Raw genomic sequence first — 16,858 nt, forward strand, 5'->3', positions numbered from 1 at the left:
GTCTTCTCACTACTTCTAATATCAGTAAAGTTTTCAACATGGTACCACAGGTCTCCTGTCTAGTGATGAATTTGTTCTGTCTCTATTATCCCATTAATCACTTTATTCAGCCATACTAACATCTCCAATCCCCTCATCTGATACAGCTTCAATGGGATTGTAACTGATCCTGGAGTATTTCCGTTACACAGCAACTCATCACTGACAATAGCTCTTCATCTGTTGCATAACACATCGGCCTGTCTGCACTTTTAAACTCAGCAGGAGCAAATTATTAAAAAAAAAAGGTTTGCCCTTATCTTTACCTGCCCCAAACATCCCATGCCCTCTGTATATAATTTTTTATAAAAAACTCTAAACAGTTCAAGTTTTCCATCTGGGGATTCTTGGAGCCCTTCAACCAATGAAGAGCAGACAATGTTCACTTCTTGCTACCTCAGATGGGTGTGTGTGTGTGTGTGTGTGTGTGTGTGTGTGTGTGTGTGTGTGTGTGTGTGTGTGTGTGTGTGTGTGTGTGAGAGTGTGAGAGTGTGTGTGTGTGTGAGAGTGTGTGTGTGTGTGAGTGTGTGTGTGTGTGAGTGTGTGTGTGTGTGTGTGAGAGTGTGTGTGTGTGAGTGTGTGTGTATATATATATATATATATATATATATATATATATATATATATATATATTGTCAAAAGCCCTTTATATCGAACACCTCTCCACAGACACAAAACCATCGAAATTCACTTCCACGAATCACAGAATTTTTCCCAGGGTAAGGAAGTAGTTGGCCAACTCCACAAATTTGCCCTTTTCCTCACTGTAGTGCAATCTCAGAGTTGGTATTTATGTTTTGGGAGGGTTGTGGGGCGAAACCCCCCAATTGGCTGGGTTTGATTTAGTAAAGTGTGTGTTCTGTTGTGGTACAGGGCAACTATTACATTGCCCTGGGAAACATTCCACAATTCGTAGAAGTGATTTTTGACGGTTTCATGTCGATGGAAAGGTGTTCAGCATAAAGGTCTTTCGATGTAGTATTACAGACCCCCTGAGACAGAGTGCCAGGTACTTCTGAGCCTCTGCTGGGACATAAAAGCATCTGAATCAGAGTGATTTACTTATATAGATCAGCTCTGTTTCAACTAACTGTTCAGCTTAATTATTGTTTTCCTAATTCAGTACCCTCACTACTGACTCATCACCCCTGGCATACAACTGCTCATCCACTGCAAGCATTCTTATTACAGTCCCAGGCAAACTTTCTACTCTCTCTTATTTTCCAGTGTACTACTACAGAAGTGTTCCTTTAAATATCTCCCAAAACTTTAGTCTCTTATGCACCTTGATGGAAAAAGCTTAACTATTATCCACTCTGGGAGTTAAAACACCTCTTGAAATATTCATTGATAGAAAAGGAAGTACTGAACCTGAAATCCTAAGTCCTTTTCTATCTTCAGTTTTTACTGATAACACCAGAGCAACTCTCTGTCAGAAAATGAAATGAAATGGGATGCATCACTAACATCTCAATTAAATAAAATGTCCTTTACAGAGAAAGATTCTGTCCAGCTTTGCTTACCTAAGATGTGCAGTATTGAAATAAGTGAACCCATTACTGCTTATCAGACTCAGTTATGTCTACTATATTCATATTTGCAGCAAAAAGCTTACCATAATGGGATAAATTAAATAACCTAGGACTGGCCTGAAAACCTCTCATCTCAGTCACCAGATTCCAGGTCTCCAAATAAAACAGTCATCCTTTCTTGAAAACTCATAATATTTGTTAATATATCTCTTAATTCAGATTAGGAGATCCCGGATGTATATACACTGATGCCAGGGTAACACTACTCCTTGCCACTGTCCTTCGACTCCTACATAGTAGCCATATTTATCTTGTTACTTCTCCTGCACAATGAACCTAAACCTCTACAGAGCAGCAAGGCCACCTCTTTTTCTTTCTCCTTGGAAAACTGAGGCCTATCCAAATCCACAGTCACACCCATCCAATTTCAGACTCTGTTGCATAGATAGGTGTACAAACAATCTGGGGGAATGCCTTTTAGTACAGGAATGCACTTCAGCTTACTTAACATGATTTAGTACCCTTTTAGCATTCCTGGTCAAGAGAAAAAAACATGGAAGCAAAAAAATCCACTCACTGCTTACCTAGCTGCCCAATATTGCCTCTTTCAATACTCCTTTACCCATTTTGATTGGTGCCTCATCCTGCTTAACTTCTTTCTGTTGTTGTCAATTTCCATTTAGAGAAAAAGCCAATGATCCAGAGCTACATGATATACCCATTTACCCCTAGCTGTTTTCAGTACTCTTTTATCCTATTAAATCCACACCTCTTGCTTCTTTAGTTTCCCCTTTTCAGCAACTCTGGGACATAAGATCAAAATAAAGCAGGCCAGGAAAGCAGAATACACTTACATTCAAATCAAACAAAGGTCCATATTATGTTTGTTCAAAAAAGTCTTCACAGAGAAAAACACTGAAACTATTGAAAAATCTATCACACTGCTCAGTTTACTTCACCGTATCCTTGTGTATATTAAATGACAGCAGAAAACATACAAGCATAAACGATATAATCATATCATCCAATCTTCCACTACCTCACTATGATTTTTAAAACTATATGCAAAAACTATTTTCTAAAAAAGAAAGAAACACTGCATGCCAGCCTTGTAAGGCTTGTGCAGAGCTTCAGGGTATAATCTAGATCCTGCTGCTGACAGCAGTAATACCATTGATTGCTTAATGTAACAAATAATGCGGATGAGATGTGCCCCCCCCCCCCCACACACACACACACACACAAAATCCCACCGGGGTTATTCAGCATGGCAGAACTTGGCAAGATCTATAAGTATGCCCTGGGGTAGTTTCCCCTATGGTACTTGTATTATTCATACTTATGTGAAGTTATCTTTTAGCAAAATGACTGGTGATAAATATGAAGTGAAGTAGACTTTTTCCTGCAAAATGGAAGAAGTTATTTATGCTCTTAGATGTCCATGTGATTATTTTTATAAAGGTAAAAGTTCTAGAGGTTTTAAGGTTAGGTTACAAGAGCATTTAAGAGATAGTAGGAATAATAAATATAAGAGTCCAATTGCTACTCATTTTACTCAAGTTATGCTGGAGATGGTGCTGGTTTAACAGCAACTATTTTGGAACAAGTTTTAAATGTGACAGTGGGGGGGTAAGAATGTGAAAGATTTATTTCTATACAAGGAATCTGTACATATTCTAAAGTATAACACTCTTAAAACAAAGGGGCTGAATACAGAATGTATTTGGAGGTGCTACGTATCTTGATTATTTTATTGTAGGCATTTCATGATAGGTTATTTATAATTAATCATGTATTTATGGGAGTTTCTGTGTGTTGTATAATTTTAGTGCTCTACTGAAGGCTGAGGTGCTAGAGTGAAATAAAAGTTTTTTTTTTTTGGTTTTTATCAGTGATCATTTTTTTCACCATGAATGAGGTGCTAGACAGAAGAAGGCAGTAATAATATGAATCAGAGATCAGCAAGCAGGCAGCAACAACAGACCAAGACATACAAGTTTACTTCCTTCCTTAAAATGCTATGAACTGGATTTTTTTAATATGTTTGATAGTGATAAGACTGTAATTAAAAGTTCTGAACATGATTTGACTGATAGTGAAATAATGGTCCTTAAAAGGTAACAAATTTGTTCCCACAGTTAACACCATGTTTACACCAAGTAAAATTAGAAGTTATGTACTTACCATAACTTGGCATCTGCATTGACCCCCTTTCCTCACAAATGGGTCTAGGATCTGACCCTCAGACCTGACTCGGCCGCATCTATCAGATTTTGGATCTGAAACTTGTGCTCCTCCTTCTACCCACAATGCCCTATTCCATCCCCAACTCCTAAGATCAAGTTTGTTGCCTTACTCCTACAGTGTCATACAGACAGAACAGACACAAGGAGATATGGGGGCTCAAACCAGGAACATGAAGGTTCCTATATCATCCAAAGATCTTGCTAGGAGTGACAGGGCCAAGGGATGGCTGGATGGGAAGGTGAGGAAGAAGGAAAATGGACAACACAGATGCCAAGTTATGTTAAGTGCATGACGTCTAAATCTGATGTTGTCCTTTTCATTCTTCCTCATGAATGGGTCACAGTCCCCATCTATGTAACTCTTGGCAGGTCCTCAAGGTAGGACATGCCAGAGCACTGTTGAACCAAAGAAGATCTGCTTCTAGAGAAAATGTCTAATTTGTAATGTGCAACAAAGGTACGAGTCTTTGACCAAGTGGCTGCAGTGCAGACATCATCAATGGAAGCTCTTGAGGAAAAAGCAGAAGAGGTAGCCATAGATCTAGTGGAGTGAGCTCTAGGACAAAGAGGCAACTCCAGACCTTTTTGAGAATAAATTAGCAAAACACAATCTGTGATCCATTTGGCTAGAGTAATTTTGGAAACTTCTTGACCCAAGCAATTAGGTGAAAAGGACATAAAAAGCTGATCAGACTTCCTGTACTGTTTTGTTCTGTGATGACATAAACGTAATTGTATGTGAACATCAAGCAGGTGTAGCATATATTTGCTTTATTAGTAAAACTGGGGAAGAAAACTGGTAATTGAATGGTCTGGTTGATGTTAATCTCTGTAGCCACTTTAGGCAGAAAGGAAGGGGTGGTTCGAAGAGACTCCCTATCCTTATGGAAAATAATATAAGGAGGCGTAATTGATATGGCCTGGAATTCAGAAATTCTTTTTGCTGAAGTGATAGCCACTAAAAATATTGTTTTCCAAGAAAGAAAGTTCATATTGCATTTGTCCACTGGCTCAAATTGTTTCTCAGTTAAACCTTGAAGGACGACCATCAAATCGCAAAGCAGGGGAGGGATCCTTTATCAGCGGTCTAAGATAGAAGATTCCCTTTACGAAAGCCATGCATAATCTGGAGGATACCATTCAGAATGATTCATTTCCAATGTGAAAGTTGGATATGGCTGTCAACTGAAGTTTAATGGTAGAAAAAGTAGGCCCTTCCTTAATGGTAGAAAAAGTAGGCCCTTCCTTAAAAAGAGTAACGAAAAAAAGAAGAATGTCCAAAGTAGGTGGTGAAAAGGGGTCAATATTCTGAATGGACGCCCAAATAGAAAATCTTTTCCATTTGCTTCTGTAGACTTTCTTGGTAAAGGTCTTCTGAGAGGCTAAGACAATGTCACAAACTGGGGAAGGGAGCCTGGACTATCACTGGAAGTGGAGAAACCATGTGGTCAGTTTGAAGGCATAGAGATTGGGATGTTGACCATCTGATGGATGAGATAAGAGATGCTGAGTAGGCTCCAGTATCCATGGAGGATATTTCAAGTGAGACCATAGGAAGAGGATCAATAACTGTCAAGGCCAGAAGGGGGCGACGATGATGACTGAGCTCTTCAGCCTGCTTGCTTACTGTAAAAATGTCAGGATCAGTGGAAGTGGGGGGGTAAGCTTAGAGAAGATTGGGGGGGGGGGGCAATTGTGAGTCACAGCATCCCTTGGTGACTTCCTGGAGGGGGAATCAGAGTGATTTACTTGCTGCACTAGTTGTTCAGGGGAGAAGCAAATAGGTTGCAGGACAAGGCTGACCCCAATGGCTGAAGATCATATTCACTGCTGTTTGATTGAGAGACCACCCGTGGGGAATCAGGATGGACCTGCTGAGTCTGTGAGTCTGTCTGCCAGTGCATTGTTTTTCCCCGGTATGTGCATTGCAATAAGAAAGCAGTCTGAAGAGAACACCCATTCCCATACCCTCATGGCCTCTCTGCACAACAGGTACGAATCGGTTCTTCCTTGTTTGTTGATGCACCAGACTACTGACATGCTGTCCATATGGATTGCAATAGTCCCTAGAGGGAGAATGTCCTGAAAGGCTTGCAACATCAGGACTGCTCTCATCTCTAAGACATTGATAAGCAACTTGGTCTTTGAGGAGGACCATGTGCCTCAGACCATCTTTCCCATGAAACACTGTGGCTGTTGGGGGGGGGAATGGCCTGCCCAGAAAGAGGTCATCTTAATGGATCTTCCAGTGAACATGAAGTTTGCAAAGTGGAGTGAGTTTTATGGGAAATGACAGAGGCTGTTAAATAATGGACCACTGAACCACGAGTGTCCAATGAAGGATTTGCATAAAGAGTCTTGCTAGAGGGAATAGAAAAATGGCAGCTGACACTGACCAAAGAGCTTGTAACACTAGTTTTGCTGGAGGGGACAGACAAGACAGTAAATCCCACACCTGATTTCTCAAGGATGTGATGCGATGAAGAGGTAATGTTGCCACTTGAGTCACAGTATCCAATCGAGTTCCTATAAATTCCAGAATCTGTACAGGAGTCAGCTTCAATCTGGCAAGGTTTACTCTAATGCCTTGGGAGTTGGAGAGTTGAAGCAAGTAATCCCTAGCCTGTAGAAGTTGATGCCTGGTTGGGGCAGTGAGGAGCTAATCGTGAAGCTAGGGTAACACCTGGAATCCTTTGAGTGTCAAGTGAGCTGCCACAACTGCCAATCATTTGGTGAACACCCTGGGGGCTGTGGTAAGTCCAAATGGCAGTGCTCTGAAATGGTAAGTGATTGGCTCTCAGCCAAAAGCACAGGTGACTCCTTGAGCACCTGTCTATTTTGATGTGATAGCATGCATCCTGGAGATCTATAGAGCACATCCAATCATCCTTGTGCAGCACAGGCAGGATGGACTGAACCATAACTATTCAGAACTTTGACTTCATTGCATACAGATTCAGATTGCTTAGATCCAGAACTGGTCTCAGGTCTCCAGGTTTTTTTTGGCACTAAAAAGAAGGGGGAGTAAGATTCAAATCCTATCTGTCTAGGTGAGACCTCCTGGATGACTCTTTTTTTGTAGCAGCTTTTGAATTTCTTGAGCTGTGATTTCTCTCTGAATCTTGGGGAGTCTCTTCCTTTAGACAGGAGGTGGAAGGGAATAGGGTATATACTAATCTCTGGATGTGATTCTTAGCGCCCATGCATTTCTTGTAATATTTGTCCAAGCATGCAGGTGCAAAGAAACTTGACCACTGACTGCCTCCAGAGATGGACAGTCAGGCAAAACTTCAGGAGTGCTGATAGGTCCTATCAGAGAAGGAGTCTCTGAAGCCCTGGTTTTGCAGACCCCCTCTGCCTCTAGGGCAATGTCAGCCATTGAAACCTCCTCCTCTGCCTCTGGAGGAAGTATCTCCATGTGAGTCATAAAAAATTCCCCGAGATTTCCATAACTACATTTTCTTACCACATTGCTGGTTCCTAGAGAAAGAACGTTGAGGGGTAGAAAACTTGAGTGTAAGTGCAGACAAGGTCTTTCACTCCTGCTTGCTGTAGGTGAGCATGTCTTTCACTGATGGCCCAAACAAGGAGGAGCCATCAGAGGGGGGCATTAACAAAACATGCCTTGAAGGGTTACGCAAACTCACATAGCCTCATCCAGACATGTCTCCTAATGTCTATGCCTGAACTGGCTTGTTCCTGAGGTAAACAAATGTAAATAAATAAATAAATGAGGTATTCTCCGCTGTATGGGAGATCAGCCTCATCAATGAACTGGCACTAGACAAAATATTAGCCAGTTGAGGAGAAACCTTTTTGAGATCCTCCACAGAGATGGTCTCAGCGAGAGAGTTTGAAAGCTCCTTGATCAAATCTCTCTGTAAGCAAGTAAAATGTGCCAGGTAATTTAATGACCTCAGTGCGAATGCAGCCGAGACATAAATGTGCTTTTTAAATCTGTACATCACTCTGGACTCCCTGTTCGGTGGATGGATAGAGGTGCTTTGCTTGGCTACCTCCTTCTTAATGGCTACTACCACAAGTATGGCATCAATGGGGACTCCCTTGCTCCAGTGAGGTTTGTCTAAAGAAGGAACTAAGAATTTATCCAGGCACATAGGGATGGGTTTGACAGTGTCTGGTTCCTTCCAAGCTCGGTGGGAAACTAGATCAACAAGTTCATCCACTTGGGGGTGGGTTACCCAAAACATAGATGGACCAACCCAGAAAACTTTCTGGAACACAGATTCTTCAGAAAAAGGAGCTTGGGAAGACAAGCCACCCTTCTGTTTAAGGATTTTTACAAGATGTCCGCAAGGGAGACATCATCAGGTGGTGATTGGGGAGATCCTTCTCCCGTATCAAAATTGGTGTCTTCTGTGAGAGACTCCATAAGGGAGTCTATGTGCCTCCTCTTACACATTCTCTTCCAAAGGACCTCTTCCACAGGGTGTTCAGGAGAGGTGTTGGAAGAAAGGGGGAATCCCTTTGGGGAACCTGTGTGGAGGCTTCCCTGAGCTAGCTGACCCTGCGGAGCAGAGATGATGAGGACTGAGGAGTTGGGGATGGAATGGGGCATTGAGGGTAGATGGAAAAGCTGGAGTTTCGGATCCAAAGTTTGGTAGATGCGGCCAAGTCAGATCCGGGGGTCGGATCTTAGAGTCATTCATGAGGAAGAATGAAAAGGACAACATCAGATACTGAAGTCTTTACACTAGTGAGAACGTTACATTTCCTACATTATTTTACTGGTAAAACTACAGTCATGCTGATATATATAGTCAACTGGAAAGGTTTTATGAGTAGAATGACAATAGGTAAATGAGGAAGAAATCTTTTTTTTCAGTTGTCAGTTAAAAATAATGTTTAAGCTTACCATAACTTATATTTGAATAATATTAACATTAAAAGCAATTTAATAGCCACATTTTAAAATAAAAAAGGAATGGTCCATCATTGCGAATTTTAACATAAAAGAGTGTTTTAAAGATGGTAAAAGTGCTAAAAATGATTTATATAACTTAACTAGTGGCAAATGGTATGTCTTGCAGGTTTTGAATAATAATGAGAGCATAGTGAATAAACCTACTAATGAAAGGAGTAAGTAATGATGGACAGAAAAATACTTTAGAAAGTGGCTAAGTTGGTCACACTTTGCTTGCCAAAAGTACATACAGACATTCATACTCTCCCAGGTAGATCCATAGTATCTTCTTGTGGCAGGTTTTTGCAATATTTGAAATTGTTTCATCTTTATTGACAGAAATACATTATGCGACTAGATTCTTGTATTTGAGATTCTGGTGATTTTTTGAAGATTAATAGAATATTCTATAAAGAATACATGACTTGGATAATCATGGATGTAAGTAGGTTGTATACTAATCTTAAACACTGCCATGGAACTAATGCCCTGAATTACTTCATGGTGATTTCCCTGTGAGTAACAATGCTATAGCCTTGGTGGATAGTGGCGAGCATGACTTCTTGGCCAGTGCAACAACTCGGTACATTTAGACACTCACCTTGATGGTACAGTGGACAGACAAAACTGTGGTGCTCATTTATAACCTGACAGACACTGACTTGTTGGTCTAGGGGTATGATTCTCCCTTCAGGTGTGAGTTCCCAGGTTCAAATCTCAGATTACCCCAATGTTTAGGGGGTTGGGGTTGGCATGAAGGTTAAGGTGTTTACCTCACAGACTAAAGGTAAAGGGCTTGAATCTCACCTTTGATGGAGATTAGCTAGACTTAAAATGACCCACAAGGGCAGCTAGCCTAGTAATTACCAATGAATCCACTGATTTAGTGAAGTTTTGTCACCAGAATATTTTATATGTTTTTGTTCTGATAAAGACATGTACAGACAAAAGAAAGGTACAGCAGGGGGCAGCATCTGCTCCTACATTTGCTAATTTTGTAATGGAAATGTATTAAGCTGAACACATGTATTGTAATTTTTTTTTATAAAACTCGTGCTATTAGTTATTTTACATTAATTGAAAAATTGCTAATTTAATACGAATGTGGTCTAGATGAAGTGAACAATTTCATTTTAGATTTGTCTAATAACAGATTTGGATTTAAATACAAGACTGTGTGTAAATGAAATATCTTATTTGGATGTTTCACTGTGTGACAGAAATGGTAGAAATGTTATTACTAATCTCTGATTAAATCTATGGCTTGCGTAGACTACTCACATGATAGTTTAATAAATATTGGGGGATGAAAGTTACTATCTGCCATATGGAGAGTTGCTCAGAATACACGGAATATGTCATGTAAGGGATGATTTTTTTTTTCTTGAAGGAAGCTTTTCATACTATAATAATGTTTAATAATAAGGAATATAATTTTGATATTGATATGAAAGTGTATTCTAAATTAACTGTATTAAACAGAAAGGAACTTTTGGAAAATAAAGGAATATGATAGAAATTGAAATGATTGATATGATTATTACTTCTCCCTCTAAAAATCAAACTTACTTTGTTATTTAGTATACTACATTGACAAAAATAAGTGGATAAAATGTGTGGAAATTTTTGAGACAGGATGAATTTTTAAACAAAATGTAAATAGCAATTTGAGTATTTCTTGTGCACAGTCATTTTAAAAGGCCTGTTCAAAATTTGCCAAGATCTCCAAGTGTACCCAAGGGTACATCTCCCTGTTGTACTGCATTACTTACTGTTAGGTGCAGACAGACAATTTTAGTAAAAATGAATGGTGTCAGATTTGAAGAGAAGGATCATTTTTCCTGCAAAATGGAAGCTGTTATTTATGCTATGAAGTTTATTTGTATGATGCATTTAATGCTCCATTTAAGTCTCTGACAAACAGCTGGAGTGAGATAAAGTTTTCATCCACGGTCATTCTAGTGACATTTTCATTATAATCTAGATCTTGCTGCTAACAGCAACAATACCACGTGAAAGTAACCAATAATATTAGTACCACCTTCACACACACACACACACACACACACACACACACACACACACACACACACACACACACACACACACACACACACACAAACACACAAACACACACACACAAAATCCCAGTAGGGTTACTAAGTATAGCAGAACATGTAAGCTGTTCCAAGTTCTTCAGTTGCAATTCCACACAAAATTGTAAAGAAGGAACACACATTTATTGTTCATGGGCAGTATTTATTCTTTACATTAAAATAAAACATTGTTTCCCATCCCGTGTATATCAGCCTCATTTTCTCATACACTTAAGTATTGTCTAGAACTAGCTTGCCATCTGTTTATTTGAGGATATCCAAATAATATTAATTGTTTTTATTTACTTTTCAGATCAGTGCCCTTTACAAACTCCCAGTCCGCCTTCTCTCTTCCGCAATCTGTACAGTCCCTCGTTTTCCTCCTTGAACCTCCTAACAACTGTTGCAAACATTAGGCTGTCTTTTTCAACACCAATGGATTCTGGGACAAAATAATGGATCTGGATTTCTTCCCTACTCATCCAATCAGTCTTCCACACAACGTTTGGTTACCAAAGTTTGCCCTTGATCAACAGGCTTCTGTGTCTAGTCTCTTATGGCTCGTTCTGCATCCTCAGGCTACACAAAAAAGCTGAGTGCACCACCTTAAATCACAGTTTCTGCAACTGACATTGCATATTACCAGGACAAATCTTATTTCTTTTACACTCAGTTTCTACACTGTAATCTTGCTCACAGTAAATTTAGAAGTCCTTGTAATATTGTTTTTTTCCTACAGCCCCCAGTAGTAAGAGCACTTTCTCCTTCTGCATGTAAATGGCAACTGCGATAAAGAATTGCCAGTCTCTTTAATGCTGTTGGTAGACTAATGACATAAACTTTATGTGCCTTCTCCTTCACCAAATCTTCTGCCTGAGTAACAGTCCAAGTAGCCAACAAATTTTTACAAATCTCTAAGAGATTTCTCTGCTTGCCCTGGAACTCCGATCAGTCTTAGGGTTTTCTGTCATGTACAGTTTTGCATTTCATTAATTCTCAACTCTAGAATCAAGTTTTACTTGGATTATCCAAAATATAGCTTCATCTTGCTGATGATCTGCAGCTGCATTCCACTGAGCACTAAGATGTCTCTCGAGCTGTTTAAACCTTTCTTCTGCCATACTGATGTTGTTGTGTTGTTGCGTCTTTCGGCTTATCCCGGTTAGAAGTCGCCACAGCGGAACTCCGGTCCGCTAATGTTTGGTAGTGGATTTTTACATGCCGAGTTACCAGCCCTGACGCACAACCTTCAACGAAGGTACACCCATTCACACATGTCTCCACAAAGAAGACGCTCTAGCTGAGAGTCAAATGGGACAACGTCTTGCTGTGAGGTGACAACGCTACTGCAGCACCACTACCGCGGGCTTCTGCCATATTGATGTAGTTACCTAAATTTATCAATTTGAGACAACTTTGCAAAAATGTGAACCACAGTAGATGATGCCTCCATCCTTTACCCTTTTTCAGGCAGGCCACTTACAAAGCTGTGTCTATTTCTGCAAATCTGCAGAATGATTTCCTCCCCCCCCCTTAACAATAAGAAAAGAAAGTGGGAGGGTTTGGTATAATGGTTAAGGTCTTTATCTTATGGGCATAAGGCACAGGGCTTAATTATAACCTCAGGTTATTGGCTAGGCTTAAAATGGCCCTTCAGGGCAGTTAGCTAGTATTCATCCATGATCCATTTGCTGACTCAAAGTACTTCTTACCATGGGAGATGCCAGTGAAGTGTTTTTAATCTTTTTCTTTTTAGATACTGCTGTTGACATGAGCTCTGGTTTCTATTGCATTGCACAGTTCTACTGGCATCTCTGGTCAGAAACAGATAAATAAACACTGCTTTACTTTTAGCTAAAATATTTTGGTTGGGAGAGACACATACCTTCCTAATATGATCAAGCAAACCACTGTAACCAGAGTTCCCGCAAGAGACTAGACAAAAAAAAAAAACAGCTTCGGGAAGAATATACATTTACCAAGTGTGCCTTAAAATCAATTGAATTACATATGTGTTGTACATGGATGAAGCATCGACTATGACCCAGGTGACCTATTTTGACTAGTGTCACAGGTGCTGGAGAATCCAATGTGGGGAAGAAATGAGTGATAAGTTTAAGTCTATTCACCTCTCTCAAAAGTAGGGACAGAGAGAAAGTGCTGTTTTTTTTCCCCACTGGGTATCTTAGCAGAAGCCAGGAACAGTTAAGAAGCACATAGACAGTACAGTATAGATGGGAGCCTGAGGTGTGTGTGTGTGTGTGTGTGTGTGTGTGTGTGTGTGTGTGTGTGTGTGTGTGTGTGTGTGTGTGTGTGTGTCTGTGTGTGTGTGTATGTGTATACTCTTGTGGAGATGGGGCAATGCACTTCAAATTACCTTCACTGCACACTGTCACACAGACCTACATAACACCATAGGGAAGTTAGCATATACCTTAAGAAGCCTAACAAATGGTCTCAGTACTATGGTGCCTGCACAACATTTCCTGTCCCCAGTCACAAAGGATCCAAGGCCTAATGACTGACAAGGTCTGCTAATCTGGAGAGATACCCACCCTGCAATGGCCTGAGGCAGGAGATTACAGCAACTGGTTATACAGAAGATCTGAAGTCAGCAGGAGCTAAACTCTGACATGTCCGACTTCAAGCAAGGAAAGGCAGTAGTTTAAAAAATCTAAGGACCATAAGGACATTTTTTGTGCTACAGTGTGAGTTACTATCTGTGATCACACCGAATAAATGGAGATGGTCCACTTGCTTTTGGAAACTGGCTGGTAGTGGAATCAATACAACTGATAACAACCAAATGTAGTGATCATCAAAACAACAGAAAAGAATGAAAATATGCCACTGTTTCACTAATGATGTGCTCATCAGATGGAGAAAAGATGAATAAAAACATTAATTACATGCAGTGAGTCCATATACCTCTTAAAACAAATAAAATCATAACAATGAGCAAGAATGCGAGCATGGAAAACAAACACTTGTATGTCCTTTTAGCATGTCCAAGCAACTTTGGTTTTGTGAAAACATTGCACTACTACCCAGTGTTTTTGGGGCTACCTGCACTGCAGTACTCACAGCAAGAAAACATTTGTGGATCATGGAAATGTAAACAAAAATGTATCTATGTTATATACAACAAAGTTAAATTGAATCTAATGTTCTAGAGCTCTAAAGTAAATTGTCTCATTGTGTTATGAATTAGGATGTGTAATATTTTCTATTCCATCTTCTTACCGTTTTCTCCTTTTGAGGAATAGCATAATCATCACTTTCATATCTATGAATGTCCTTTTCTTTCTCCAAAATATGATAGAAGGGTTCCTTCTCTGTGACGGCCATCTCTTCCTCCTCCATATAATCATCATCAAGGTCATCATCAGATACTGCTGGTGATGGCATACGTGGCCTTCCAAGAACACTAGAATAAATTATTTTAAGATAGTGATAAGATTGGTAAAAAGGTCACAGTACAAAGAAACAATCCATAGGCTTCAGAAAGGCTTGCTGCAATGTGGAAACTTTAACTCAGAAGGTCTCTGTATAGTGACAGGGCTGACAAATTCATAGACTAATCTCCTGCTGCTTCCCCTTACGGTGGGTACAGAGTGGAGAGAGAGGGCTACAGCAGTCCAGAGGAGCTGGTAATGCAACTTAGCCACGTGTTCTTCCCACAGAAATGGCAGTAACAATGGGTTAACACTGCAGTGCAATTCAATCACATTTCTGAGTTAATTTTTCACTGGGAGGAAAAAGCAAAAGTCATATATTGACGGCAATCACCCATTCACTCCTATGGGAATAGTAGTAGCTCCTACAGCGACTACAGGTAGGTATGGCACAGGTGAATGTGTGTGTGCGCCTCTCTCTCCTTCTCTCTCAGGACATGACTGTAGCTGCATGGAGGTCTCTGGGAGTGTGGTTATCTGGGTAGTCGGCCTGGAAGCCAAGACTGTGTGTGTGCATGCATCTGTGTGTGTGTGTGTGTGTGTGTGTGTGTGTGTGTGTGTGTGTGTGTGTGTGTGTGTGTGTGTACGCATGCGTGTGTGTGTTGGAGGAGGGGTTCTTGCACTACTACAATGCACAGCCTGGTATGGAAAACACTAGTAGATTTGAGTCTGACAGCACAGTGTTCAATTCAGAAACATGGTAAGGGCCACTAATGAGGTGCTTCTCTGTGTGGTTTCACCCTGTTTCTGAATCAGAGAATCTCTCAATCACACTAATTGGCCAACCTGCATTGGCCAATTTGCACAGATAGAGAGAATCTCTCTGAATCCCATTCAATGTATTTTACAAAGAAAAACTAATTCTTCAGTAATATGTGCATCTGTTTCACCTAAACAGGAAAACAAAATAAGACAGCTTTTGTGTTCTTTTTAGTATCACTGTACTTAAAGCTGTTTTATCACAGCTTCAACATAATTAAACAAAAAATAAAAAAATAATAAAGTACAACAAGGACTATTTAACTACCATGAATATTCGGGTCCATATTAGATCAGTGAATGCTTAAAAAAACGAACGCTGATTGATCGAACGTATGTAAGCGAAAGCTTACAATCTCGAACTGTCAGATCAGCGATTTTTTTCCTAGGGAAAAAAATTGCTGATCCAAAATACATACACACAACACAAGCACACCAAACAAACAGCAATCCACAAACATACACCTAAATTCTGACACCTAACCCTACACTAAACTATAGACACACCACTAACTATCCACTTACCTTAACCCAAACCCTAACCCTAAGGTCCGTCACTATCGCACACTCACCTTACCCGCTCCCTAACCCTAACTCACCTAACCCGCCCTAACCCTCACATCCACACAATCGCACACATACCTAACCCACGCCTTAACCCTAACTCACATAACCCGCCCTAACACTCACATCCACACAATCGCACACTTACCTGAATCCGACACGCAACTTTCCACCACAGCAGTGAAAATACCGAAGCAACAGAAACAGACAATTGGACTCTTTCCCTAGGAAAAAATTTGGGTTTCTGTTGCTTCGATATTTTAAACATTCACTCACATAAATTCGATCAATCAGCGTTCGCTTTTTTAAGCGTTCGCTGATCTAATATAGACCCGAATATTCAATGTTTGTCTTTTACTGGGTCTAAAAAAGTAAAAAAAATAGAAAATTATTTAGAATTATTTTAACTATCATGACTATACATGGTTTTATCTGTTTTGGGGACATTAATAAAAATGTAACAGCTTCGAACATACAACTTTTTTTCTTTTGCTGAGTCTTATTCCTGTGTTACCACTACCTATGCTGAATAATTACACTGAGATATTTAAAAGTTACTGACAAAACAATTGTGTGGGTACTCACAACAGCAGTTATTCACAGGTATTTCAAGTTACTAGATCAATGAATTAGAACCTTTACCACTGAAAGCATATCGCCCATGACAGAGTTCCTGTATCTGCATGTTATGGGTAAACTATATCAACTATTCCAGTTTAACATAGTACTACTGACAGTATAAAATTGCAGGAGGACCTTCAACTCCTTAGTACTTTTTGGCCAAAGACTCATAAAATAATCTGCCAACTGAATATTGCTAAGAATATAGAGGTTAAATATCTCACTTGGTAGAAAACCAGAATCTCACTGTTGTGCAACCTAGCTAAATGCAGATCAAGCAGAAGAATGACAGTGAAGAGAAAAGATATCTAACTGTGTCAGTGGCAGCGTATCTTCAAGCAACAACCAAGTTGTCCCTGCCAGCAAATACAGGAGTGGCCAGCAACTTGCCTTCCTTCTGGAAAAGGTGAAGCCTCAAGCACTACATCAGATAAGCTTCTCAGATTAGACAATGGAGAACAAAAGTAGTAAGGTTGCAGGTCTCAGTGTAACAGATAATGGCAGACCATATGGGAATACACATACCCAGTTTAGATGCAGGCCACTGTACACCCCACATCACAGAAAATGGGTTGAACTCAGCAAAGGTGTCTATATGATGGTACCACACTATCCATATGAG

General features: G+C 40.0%; 1 protein-coding gene across 3 annotated transcripts in view; it reads right to left on the reverse strand.

Moving 5' to 3' along the window:
- CEP89 (centrosomal protein 89) overlaps positions 1 to 16,858 on the reverse strand; it is a 1,387,439-nt gene that overhangs the window by 1,024,833 nt on the left and 345,748 nt on the right. For all 3 annotated transcript variants that reach the window (XM_044081875.1, XM_044081874.1, XM_044081873.1), the window contains exon 4: positions 14,081 to 14,264. In XM_044081875.1, the coding sequence (XP_043937810.1) occupies positions 14,081 to 14,264 (184 nt within the window). The remainder of the gene's footprint in view (positions 1 to 14,080; positions 14,265 to 16,858) is intronic.

This window comes from Protopterus annectens, chromosome 8.part1 (genome assembly GCF_019279795.1).
Source record: "Protopterus annectens isolate FY-2018-M chromosome 8.part1, PAN1.0, whole genome shotgun sequence".
NCBI classification, from domain to species: domain Eukaryota; kingdom Metazoa; phylum Chordata; order Ceratodontiformes; family Protopteridae; genus Protopterus; species Protopterus annectens.